At 42.8% G+C, this 13,060-nt stretch overlaps 1 protein-coding gene across 1 annotated transcript in view; it reads left to right on the top strand.

The window, feature by feature from the left end:
• Positions 1-13,060, top strand: part of RPN2 (ribophorin II) — a 139,093-nt gene that overhangs the window by 14,873 nt on the left and 111,160 nt on the right. The window contains exons 3-5 of the mRNA XM_085619188.1: positions 31-126; positions 4,262-4,437; positions 8,980-9,055. Coding sequence (XP_085475314.1) covers positions 31-126; positions 4,262-4,437; positions 8,980-9,055 — 348 coding nt within the window. The remainder of the gene's footprint in view (positions 1-30; positions 127-4,261; positions 4,438-8,979; positions 9,056-13,060) is intronic.

Raw genomic sequence — 13,060 nt, forward strand, 5'->3', positions numbered from 1 at the left:
TGAAACTTTTTGTGTTCTCTTTCCACACAGGCTGCCTGTGAATTTATCAAAGCAAATGTCAACCCAAACAGCGTGGACTCCCTTTTCTATGCTGCGCAGTCCAGCCAGGCATTGTCTGCATGTGTGGTGAGTATAAAGCTTGGAATGTAAATATGTATGTTGGAGGACGTGTCACCCGGAAGGAAGGGAGGGTATTTGGAGACAAGCGTGGCTTTCTTTACATTGTTTTTTCGATTGTATGTCAATTTGCTGTGGCTCTAAAAGAAGTTCTCACATCTCCCCGGATCTACAATCCTTGAACTGGCTACCTCTGGCAGCCAGAATTCATCTGAAAATAGCGTGTATGACGCACAAAGCCATGCATCCAAATGCACCCACCTATCTGGCACAGAAACTGACGATCTCTGGTGGGATCAGATCTTCAAGAATTGCGGATAACCTACTACTGAAACCACAAAGGTTCCATAAGAAGAAAACATATAATCGATCCTTCTCTGGGATGGCGCCCAGAATCTGGAATGCCTTACCTCCAGAAACCAGACTTAACCCCTCTACTGCTTCTTTCAAAAAGGAGGTAAAATCGATCCTCATGGCCAAATTCACTTGAGTATGGACTATAGATATCTGGAGTCCAATTACATCCGTGCCCCTATCTATTTTGTGAAAATGGACCATCTAAGCAACCTAGACATTTTTTCTTCCCGCTGTCAAACACAACCGGATCGTTTTTGCATTTCTCCTGATTGCTTTGCTTCTACAAGATGCTTTGTATATGTGCTTTGTTTGACATCTATTTGTTGTATAGTAACTTTATTGACTGTATAGCGCTCTGATATCCGTTTAGGATCTTGTTCGCGCTCTATAAAACTTTCTAAATAAATACTTTTGATTAGGTCTCGCCTGACCCAGCACATGCGCTGGTCTGGCGAGACTTTTAGTGTGTGGGATTTCAAGGTGCTGCCACAGGCTTTTGGTGGCCTAGCGCTTGCGTTCATGCGAGCATGCACGCGCACAGCCGCCATTTGGTCGCGATCGCTTTCACTTTCGCGCTGCACATACTTCCCGATATCGAGCCAGCTAACTATTCGCCAATGTTTGCTAATGCTGTAGGCAACAAAGTCTCACCAGGGAACAAGCAGAGTTGGGATAAAGACACCACCTTTCTTTAATTACATGGTCTGTCCTTAAATTTAGCCAGACCACAGTTATCAGTTAGCCTTTGTTTGAGAGGCAAAACTTCCGTCTTTCATAACTTCCGAGTCGTATGACAGCCAATCAAATAGCTTTACTCACTCAAGGTGTCATCAGGAAGAAGGCAGAGCTCTTAGCGTTAAACCGGGCTAGTACTGCAGTTTGTCGGCAATTCAACCAATCCTATTCAACCAATCCAAGTCAACCAATCCAAGTGCCTTTATGTAGAATGCAGTGGTGGTCAGTCCTCTCGTACTTCAGCCGTCCGACAGATCCTCGTGGATTCCTCGCAGTTCAGAGATGCTTTTATATTTTTTGCAGTTTTATTTAGCCTGACGTCGACCTGAAGGTAGTGGAGCGCTTACATGATCACCAGGTATATTACACAAGGGCACAGTCTTATTCGTGTATAACCATGGTCCCTCAACTGTTGCAATCCCTAAACTCAACCACTGTCCACGCATTGAATCCCTGTTCTCTCACTCTGGTTTCCTCTACGCAGCCCCCTGATCTGCTGGAGCGCTTCATGCCAGGTCACATCTCCGGGACCGTTGCCTCACCCCCCGCCCCCAATATGTAAATCTGCCACACGAGAGTGAAAGGTGCCTCTGTCTGCCTGTATAAAATGTGTCCATTTGACGCTTGCTTGAACTATGACTGCGGTGCATGTGTAACACGGCTCCTGCCCCGCTTGGGTCAAGTCTGTGCACTTGTTTTTAATGCTATGAATGGGTAGCAGTTTAATTTCAATATCATATGATTTCTGTTTTATGTTCTGTCTGGCAGACCTACAACGATTTATTAAACGGACATTGCTTTGGCTGTCTTCTCTCAATGATGATGGTTCAAGTTTCATCTACCAAATTGCTTATTTAGGTAACGCAGGCAAAAACTGACTTGCGCCTTGCGGGTTGAAAATTAGGTAGCATTATTAACCAAGTTATTCAAACAATTTAAGTATTTTTCTTTTAATAAAACTCAAAGGGATGAAATGCTGAGCTTTTTCTGCCAGGGTTCAGAACCGGGACCTGCACATTAAGCGCTGATCTTTTCCAAAGTCACGGAACTGGTTTTATAAGGCACTTTATACATCTGCGTTTTTAAGCACTGTAAATAGTATGCGTTACCATCATGCAACTTAATGCTACTCAATTCCTGACACTGAAGGATGGAGGTCTGAACCACCCCGGCTAAAATTCGACCTCAAGGACTCCAGATTATCGCACTTCTAATCGGCGAGTATTCTTATCGCTCAGCCATCCTGCCTGGGTACACTCATGCATCCCTTGTTAGACACACAGGTAGCGAGAACTACTAATCTGGCAGTCTCCCTGTCAGTGGCGCTGGCCCTCTGGGTGAGTGAGGTGCTGCAGCACCCGTAAAGCTTGAAAGTATTCAGATCAGAGTTACTCATAGTTTGACCGGGGGCTGGTTGCAGCGCCCTGGCCTTTACCTGCAGCCCCTTGGTGAAGCGCTTCCCTGGGCAGCTGTTTACTTGATTGCGGCGAACACTTACATTTAGAAAGATGTCAAATATGCAAGTATTTCTTTTGAGCACATTAAAGTAAACGGACAGAAGCAATTGAGATGTTCTGCAGCACTTATCTTTAGAAAGACGTCCATTTTTAAAGACTGTAAAAACGTGCAAAAATATTAACTGTCGTCAAAATTCAACAAAATGTATTTCATTAAAACGCAGTGTTTGACCATAGTACATTAGCAGATAACGTACCATGCTGTGTTACTGCTCAGTTTGGAGACTAAGATTGTCATAGCCAATAGGTCCCGCTTTTGGGACCTTTCAAGTATTTAGTTATGCAGCACTATATCCTTGGTGCAACAACATCAACTGTTGCATGGCTAAACACTTAAAAGGTACAAGGTTTAGCCATGCAACAGCTGATGTTGTTGCACCAAGGATATTGTGCTGCAAAACTAAATACTTGAAAGGTCCCAAAAGCGAGACCTATTGGCTATGCCAATGCTTGTTTGGGAATTGCTGTAAAACCAAGGAATTTTGCGTGTGAATTACTTTCTGCCGTTAAGTGGAGTTTGATATATTGGCGTAGATGGTGGTGGATCTGCGGCATGGGGCACTACTGCAATTAAACTAGGCCCCCCATGTGGTATTAAGACTGTAATTAATGAGGTGCAGTGTGCCCATCACATCCACAAACTCCAGTGTCTCTGCACCTGCTACACGTAATGTCATTGATGGGTCTCTGCAAGTTCCTCATTCTACTCCTCTTCCCTACCTCCACCCTGCCCCCCTCAAATCAGCTTGATTGCTTTAATGATCTCTCCTTGCCTTTTCTGTTCCCCCTCTTCTGCCCCTCACTCATTCTCATCTCCTCCTCTCCTTATATCTGGTTCCTTTCTCTTCCGCTCTTTGCTCAATCTTGTTTGCTTCTCCTATTCTGTCACTTTTTCCTGGCCTCTTCTCTTTTCACCTCTCCTTAATGTTCCCATATCCTCTACTCCTCTGATAAGTAAACACAGCCAAAAAAAAAAAACAATTCCAACAGGCAGCCTCTGTAACACCAGTTGGTGCGGGACAGATGAGGCCCCCCTCCCACATGTGGACCCCGCCAACCTGGTGCCTTGTACCTGTTGCACCCATGGTAGAGACGTCCCTGGATTGGTAACGATTTCTGCACACATTTTGGACGCTGGAGGCCCGAACTGAAAAATCACAGGTGGAGTGTTTGAAATTGGCGAAAGATATTTAAATTTAATTTCCATCAAATTTTCATTGAACGTGGTTTCATTTGTGTTTCAGTAAAGGAATATCAAGTGCTAAAGTTTATGTATATTTTCCTGAATGCTCTTTTTGTCTAATATCGCTGTTACTATACACTGTTTTGATGTCGTGTACTGTTTGCTGTAAAGCTAAATAATTCTGATTTGGGTTATATGTTAGCTTGAAATGCTTGGCTAATTTGATGTGCTTCGAAACCAGCACTACCTGAAGGCCCACAAACTTTACCAAATGATGTCATATTCTGTATTGAGCCATATCTAGGTGATTCAATCTTTTAGGCTCATCCTCTCGCATTTTCTTGCTTCCCAGATTGACATTTCCAATGAGACCAGGGACCTTCTACTTGCGGCTGTTAGTGAGGACTCTTCAGTATCACAGATCTACCATGCTGTTGCAGCTCTCAGTGGCTTCAAGCTTCCGCTGGCTTCACAGGAAGTGGTCAGTGCACTCACAGCGCGTCTTAGCAAAGAAGAGAATGTCTTGGCGTAAGTTTACGTAAAAAAATGATCCTCCTGCGCTACTGCTATACTCTGTTCCAAGTTCATTTGTCTTTCACTTCTGTACTTGAACTAAAAATATTTGTAATTGCATAAAGCATTCTCCAGCCCTCTTCAATGTTCTTGAGCAACTTACATAATGACGTCCCGAATCCTTTACTCTTTATGATAATCAGCTACGCTTCTTAGCTTCTTTGTCTGAAACCTGCCTTTCTGTACATCACGGGTACAGACAATTTCAGACTTAAACTGTGTATAACCACACTAATAAGCTGTAGGCTTCACCTGGTGCACCTCGCTTGACCAAGGCAGTGTAAGTTCATCTATAAATGTATAAATTAATCTATAATTTTATATCACGTCTTTGCCTTAATAATCTCATACTGCCTTTTGGAAATTGCTAAAGACAAGCACGCCAAATACCTCGATGAGTCTTTATTTTTAGTATAGCATCCCACGCTGGAGCTGCACATGATGGAGTAAAATGATTTATGGTAAAGTGCTACACTAGTCTTTTTTTTATCAGGATTGTTCCATACGAAATATGTTAAATAAAATACGTTAAAGTACCATTTTAGATTCCTGTTTAACCAAGAACCGACCTTTACTAAAATCTTATTCAGGTTTGAAGAGCAGGAGAGGGGGAGACTCTTGTCTCCAAGTGTTTGGTTGGGGTTCCACAGTGGTAATGTAGAGTAGCTTAACCTTCAGTATCAGAGATTAAGCTGTTGGATGTCCAAGGACTCTCTTCTTTACTCTTTCATTGTCCATAGCCCCAGGGCAGCACTCACGTAACAGCAGCTTTAATAAAGAAAGTCTTTTGACTGCATTCTCACTTATCAATTACTAATTAAAAACAGTATCTAAAAAGTGTTGATATGAATCGAGCAGAAATAGGCCCAAGTGGCTGTGGCAGAAAAGTAATGAATAGCTTTCCATTTCATCAAGGTCTGAAAGTAATTTGTGGATGCTTTGAGACTTGTAGTTTTTTGACACAGAATGAATTTTTTAATTCAGCTATTTCAGTTTTGGGTTCTTTCTGTCAGCAGTAAGTAGCTATTTGCATACTTCCATGCATTCTGTACTTTTCTGAAAAGGATTAGCAGTGTCTTTTAGGTTGGCAGTGGACCATTGTTGTTCATTTGACTGCGGTTTAAAATGGAGTAATTAGTTTACGGGGAGCTGAGCAATAGGTAACGGAGAGTAGGGCATTCCTGCTGTTAGATGAGATGGTTCCAAGCTTTTCCTGATTTAGAACGGTATAGTTGCAGAAAGTGAAATTAATGGGCCTGGTGCATTAGAGCTCTTTTTAGCTCAGAGGTATAGAATGAAAGAAAGGTTTGTGTTTAGTTAGACGAATACGTGTACTCTCTTCAGTAGGGAGACAGTGTTTTGGATTCCTCCAGATGTTAGATTTCAGATTTGTATGTTTTTTTATTGTCTTTGTAAGAGGCCGGTAAATAAAATGCTTGCAAATGTGGCATGTCACTCATGTTTTCTGATTATTAACTCATTGAAATGGATAAGCTTTCTTTTTCCTCCTTTTTCTCCCAGTCACCAGAGAACAGCTCTCTGGCATAAATCTGGCCAAGTCGAAGCAAGTTGTGAATTTGTGGGATTTCATTAACGATATTTTGCTTTTGATGGTAATTCGCATGTAGAACGTTTTTTTTCTGTGTGGCTGGATATAGTATAAGAGAGACTTGCTCAATTAGAAGGTCAGAAAGCCTTCATAAATGGCAATATTTAGGGCCAGTTCAACAACAAGGCCATGGAGGCTATTTGCCTCTAACTCCCTTTGGACCACCTTCACTGATGTCATTTGAGGTTTCTGTGGTTCCTGCCCTTTTTCTTTCACATGGAGTAAAGGGCATTGGTGTTGACAGAGGCCTATGATGTTGACCTCAGGCAGACAGTTCATGAATAGAATACATTTTTTACATTTTGGGACTATGATGTCTGAGGAAAAAAACGTTGACCATTGCATCAGTTATTTTGTTACAAGCGATGGAGTCGGGCGTCACTGTTGCCAGTATGCCAAATGCCTGCCACTTCACTCAACTATGAGGACAGTCACTAGGGACCAAGTGGCAAGGACACGACAAGGCTAGACTCCTAAATGTCCATGTTGGTAGATATTTCCACAGAGGCATTTGTTGCATTAGGGCCTATGATATAATGAGTATCTATGAAGTTGTGAGGCCCAATAAGACAAAGGTCCATTGTAGTTAAAAGGTGTGAAGACTGTCGGTGTGGGCCTTCATCTTTGAGACAAGACCTAGAAAGGGTATGGTGTCACTGAGGGAGCATTACGTCCTTAAAACTCCTTAACACGAGGATCCATGGCATTGAGGTCCAAAGAATGGCCATAATGTTGGGGATGCAATGCATGATATCTTTATAACAGGTCCATACAGGGTCCCCTTCAGATTATAATAAAATATTGAGATGTCTTTTTCAATAATTGAAATCATGATGCCAATATATATTGAGAATTGACTCTTTTCGAGGTCATACACGAATGTCCAAACAAACTCGTAATGGAGAATAAAAAGCTACTTGCCTGTAAAGCCAGTGTGTCATCATGTATAGGATATCTCTGTTTAATTGATAAATGACTATCACTCCTCCCTGAGAAAACTTTTGAAATGAAAGCATAATTGTTATCTTTGATTCCTACATTCTTTATTAGATTCTCAAAATAAACTGATTGACCACCTGCCACTGCAGCATTGTGGGGCTTTGGAGCTCCTTGATTTTCTATAAGTTGCAGATTAAGGTTTTTTTCTTTATATAGAGGCTATGTGCCCAGGCTTATGCCATTAGGAATGTGCTTTACAGTCTATGAGCTTCATTGATGTGGCAGCTAGAGTGCATTTTAAAACCAGGTGCCTGCCTCATTAGGCTTAGATGCAAAAATCCCCAGACTACTTCATAATGACATTTAAAAATTATTGTCCGAAGAGGGAGCTTGAGGTCAGCTGACCTGGTTCCTTGTACTCTCCACTTTTCAACTGACTGTTTGTTGGAACGGAAGCAGAATTGTTATCTGCTAAATCATTAAATGAAAACTTTGGAATGTGGGGGTTATCCTTCTAGATTTGACTTGCAGTATCTTTTGGGTAGGCCACATCACCTTTTAGAGGCAGGTTGATGTAAGGAAGTTACTCATTGCTTAATCCTTTCTTGTGCTCTTGGTATCGCTGACAATTTTCCGTACAGAGGACAGTGTCATAGAGGTAGTCCATTTGTTACGAACACGTACAGCTATCATCTGGCAGTCATGACATGATTTTATAAAACACTTTGCGTTATCAATATTGTCCGTTTTCATTCTTGTTACCATAGGGCTTCTGTTTTTTAATAGCATTTCTTAACCCTCTTTTCATAGTGTATTGGTTTATTACTGGCACACACCAATGTACTGTTCCATAGTCACTCCTGCTGCATGTTTTGTGTGGCGTATAACATTCATTATATGCAGAATTTGATTGTGGAACCAAATTAATTTTCCTTGGTCCACGGACTGGGCGCAAGTACATGTGTGAAGTTCTCTCCCTTCAATTCCTTATTGCTGTCACATGGGTGATATTTCAGTGCCAGGCTTGTGAAGGAACTCCGCTTTCTCAGAATGTATCCTTTTGTGTGTCAAATGCTTTTATTTTCTATGTTTTTTCTTGTGGGGATGTCACAATAGACAGGCTGATGAGAAATTCTCTTGACCTTGTTCTAAAAATAAAAAAGAAAACCATTTTTTTCACAACTATTACCTGTTGAATGTCGACCACTTACGAATGCATTAAACTCTACTTCATGCATTTTGTTTGTCTTGGAGAACATTTTGGTATATTCCTGTTTATTTTAACGCTAATGTATATGTATGTGTATACGGCTCTCTCTATATGTCTATATATATATATATATATATCTCGCCAGTGGGTAGTTCTACTTCAGACCATATTCCCATTCTTCTAATATACTACACACAATGAACACATTGTACATAACAAATGCACAACAGTCTTGCTTTTTACCTATTGGTTGGCCAGGGTTTGGTTTTAGGTGTGGCGTTAGCCAAGACTTCTTGATTTTACAAAAATTATATTGATCTATTACTGGTGGCTTTCAGACAGCCCTCTTTATCCAATGGTCTTTTACTGTATCATTCAAATTTTTTGGCCACTTCAGCCATTGACTGACTTCACTGCGTTTGAAGGCATTCTGCCCTTTCACAAAAAAACATATCCACACACAAAGTATGTCACTAAGCCCCCGGGACTGCTATTGCACCAGTGCTTGTTGAGCCCCAAAAATATATTTGCTGTTAGGGGAATGTCATTTTTTTGTTTAGATTGATGAGGACTCTGCAGCTTCCCCACAATTTAAAGTTTTCCAAAAACATGACACAGTATTACTTCAGGCTGGTGGCCAATGCAAGACCTGTTGGCGTTACCAGTGCTTGTTATTTCTTTGCTGCACCCAAGATAACTTTGTACTTATGTTTTAAAAACAAGTGTCTTCCTTTTTTAGGACCATCCAGGCTTTGATGACTGCATCGTTCTTATCGCAACAGGCAGACCTGAGCGGCATTGTGGAAGAGATTGAGGTAGGATATCTTTCTTAAGTCAAATGTTCTTCTTCGCTGTAGAAAACTACGCAGGACAAGAGACTATGTTTAAGAAGTAACTGCAACTACTTCACCTGACTGTTGATGTGTAGAGGATTTTACCAGCTACACAGTGTATCTGATGATGACTAGATGATCAGTACCTCCACAAGTATATTGAATTTTCTTCTGACCAGGCGACTCAATTTTATACTTTGTTTCTGATATGAGAAAATTGATAGACTTTTTTTATTTTGTGGTTTTTATTCAGACCTTTTCTTTGAGTGCATTCATTACGAAATTGAGATATTTAAATGTAAACTGACGTGTATGTTTTTCACATAAATCGAAAGGTAATGGCTTACGCTTGATGAACAAATTGCAGCTCTTGATCTCATCTGTCAGGATTCAGATCTCCCCGTCCGTAAGTCGAAGTACATTATTTAAATGAGAATTTTGACAAGGGTGACATGTATCTGAGGGCGGTGGATGCTCTTTAGGTAATCTGAAAAAGAATGATGCAAAGTTTCAAACCATATAGATTCACACGGGTCACATTGGATGAGCCCTTGCTTGTAAAGTATTTCTCCTGAAGAGAAATGTTTGTATTCTCCATTCAAAGTCCTCGGTATTGGATATAAAAGATTGGTTTTGCTTTTGAAAGTATACATTTTTGTTTTATGCAAAATTAGTGCATTAGTTTTGCATTGCTGGTAGTAACCTTTGATATTTTTGAGGAACTGCTTGACAAGACTTGGAACAGCACAAGCAGCAAAAGAGCACTTTGCAGATAGTTTTTGTTCGTTGCAGTCGCTATTCATTAAACACAAATTCTTGCTCTGTAATGTACAAGTACATGTCCCATGATGTTTCGATGACATGTTCGTCCTTTCCACTGTGTTTTGACTAGTAAGATCAAATTATATGGGAATATTTTAATTCCTCCTTTTTACATACTTTTTCCAGCTAGAGCTACAACTTTGTCTTGTAATGTGATTTACAGCAAGACAAAATTAATTTTTAAACTATTACGGATTTGTTGAAGCGTTCTTCTAGAACGTACACAAAATTGACACCCTACAGGTGGTGATTCAGAAAGAGTGTATGGATGGCAACATTTCTACTAGTTCTGCTGCGCTATCCTTTTACATCTGAAGTCTTTTAGATCTGTATGAGTAACAACTTATTATGTAGCATGATAAATACGGTGCATAAGGCATTTCTTTTATTGTTGCCACTGATACATTAGAATCTAGAAAAGACAACCATCACCATGTTCAAAGTGTTGCCAGAGCAGCTTACTCGCCTTGTAGTCCAGAGTCTTCCTTACATATGCTTGCAATAGTCTTATACATTCCTCAGATAGGTTTCTAGATCTAAGTAAACACCTGGGCACCTAGCTTGCCACTTGACAATGGCCTCCAATTGACACCACTGCAGCCCGGGTTTTCCTGCCTGGATTCTTTCTTGTCACCGTTCATGCCTACTGAAGCCCCGTTCACCCCAGGTCCTACTTAATGCAGGCTGCAGCGTGACTGCGCAGCGCGCGTGCCGCTGGTGCGCCAAAGGCAAGCTCGTCTGTGCTCGTCCGCGCCTGAACTGCACTCAGCACCACAAACCCTTGCCCAACTACCATCCAACGCAATACCCCAGCTGCCACAGGAGCCAACGAACGCCGCCACTACTACTCCACCATCCTTTGTGACCTCGACAACACACACCTGCAAACACGCTGCTGCTGCGCATCCCCAGCACCAAGGTAGGACCTCTCTCCTGCACCCATTGCGATTTCACCTGCGACACCTCAGATGCTGACACCACCACCTCCAAACAACCGGCGCACTCCACCACCACCACCGCACACCAACTGTCCGCCATGCTCCTCAATGTCCAGTCCCTCGGGAAACACTCAATCTTAATCGGGACCGCCTCAGTAGCAACACACCTAACCTTCTCTTCCTGTCCGAAACATGGCTCAACACAGACATCGCCGCAGCCACCCTGCCCGACCTACAGAATCTTACACCAGGACCGAATCTGCAACCCAGACGGAGGACTCGCGATCGTCCACAAAAACGCGATTGACTGCACCACCTTTGGACAACAACCTTATGGAACAGCTCCACTTCAAAAACTAAAGGAATACAGCGCCACCCTTAAGAGAACCCTCGCCTACTGCCTCCCCAGGCCACAGAGCGGAATTTTGCAACCACTTCATAGACTTAATTGCTCCCCTTTTCATCAGATCAACCAACTACATCCTCCTCAGGGACCTCGACTTCCTCCTGGAAGACACCACATAACCTAACCCCACAGCCCTCCTAGACAGCCTCCGCAACCTCTGACGCACCCAGCTCATCCAAGGACCAACCCACACACGCCACACCTTCGACCCTTTTATTTCCTCCAACAGGATTACCACCACCCACAATATCCTGCTTACATGTTCCGACCACTGCATCATACATTTCAGGATAGCCGCCCACCAAGCCTCTCCATCAGAAAAACCCAAAGCACCATCAAGACACTGGTGCAAAATATCTGAAGAAAACTGTACCAAGACCCTACAGGAACATCCACCCAACCACAACAGGAACCTCTGTGCCGACACCAAGATCTTCAATAAATGGCTCCCCGACTGCGCCAACCACACCGCTCCCACCAGAAACAAGACCTACAAAAACAACAAACTACCCAGCTGGTACACACAAAACTTTCGAGAGTCCAAATGCCACTGCAAACGACTTGAGAGAAAATAGAGACTCAACAAAAAAAACACCACTAGATCCGCATACGATGCCGCCCACAACCTCTACCACCAACAACTACGAGACATGAAGGAAAAAGGCCAGAAATCTCAGATTTGAGGCCAGCTCCAACAACGGCAAAGAACTCTTCACCGTCGTCAAGGAGTTCACTAATCCCGCAGCTGCCAACATCATCAGATCCCAAGCACTATGCAATGACCTCGCAAAGTTGTTCGAACAGAAGATTGCTAAGATCTCTTAACACATTCAACACACAGCATACTGATAGATACTCCCCCAACCAGCCGGACACCACCTTCATCGTCAAATAGCAGCTAAACAACTGGAAGCTCCTCTCGAACAAAAAAAATACCACCCTGATGAATACCATCCGCTCAGGCCTCAGATCCATGCCCCCACTTCATATACAACCTTGGAAGAACCATCATCTCCCCCATGCTAACCGCAATAATCTGCACCTCCATAACCAGCACCACCTTCCTCTCTTGCTGGAAAAATGCAGAAGTCAACTCCCTATTGAAGAAACCAACAGCAGACCCCAACACCCTCAGCAGTTGCATACCCATCTCACGCCTGCCTTTTCCAGAGAAAGTCATGGAGAAAGCCATCAATATCCAACTTGCAGACCATCTAGAGTTCCAACTCCTGGAAAGCTCAATCAGGTTTTTGCAAAAACCACAGCTCAGAGACCGCTTTCATAGTGGCCACTGATGATGTCAGAAGCATTCTTGACCGAGGAGAAACGGCCGAACTAATCCTCCTCAGCCTCTCCACAGCTTTTGATACGGTCTCCCACAAGTCACTCATCAGAAAGCTTTAGTACGTGGGTATCTGCAGACCGACCCTCAAGCGGATATTCTTCTCCTCATGGACAGAACTCACAGCTAGACTTCTCCTTTCCACCTCCGAATCCAAGAAACTCCTCTGTGGTGTCCCTCAAGCATCATCGCTCACCTGAACACTCTTAAACATCTACATGACTCCGCTCACGGATATCGTAAGAGCTCACGGCATCAACATAGTATCCTACTCCAACAACACACAGCTCATCCTCTCCCATATCCGACTCAACCAGCACAGCCAAAGCAAACTTCCTCAACTGCGTGGGCAGCGTCACTGCTTGGATGAAAAACAACTGCCTCCAGCTCAACACAGACAAAATCGAAGTCTTAATCTTCGCCAACAACCACTTTCCCCGGGACACCTCTTGGTGGCCCTCCGACCTTCACCCCCCACC

The sequence above is a fragment of the Triturus cristatus genome, chromosome 7, assembly GCF_964204655.1.
Source record: "Triturus cristatus chromosome 7, aTriCri1.1, whole genome shotgun sequence".
Taxonomy (NCBI): domain Eukaryota; kingdom Metazoa; phylum Chordata; class Amphibia; order Caudata; family Salamandridae; genus Triturus; species Triturus cristatus.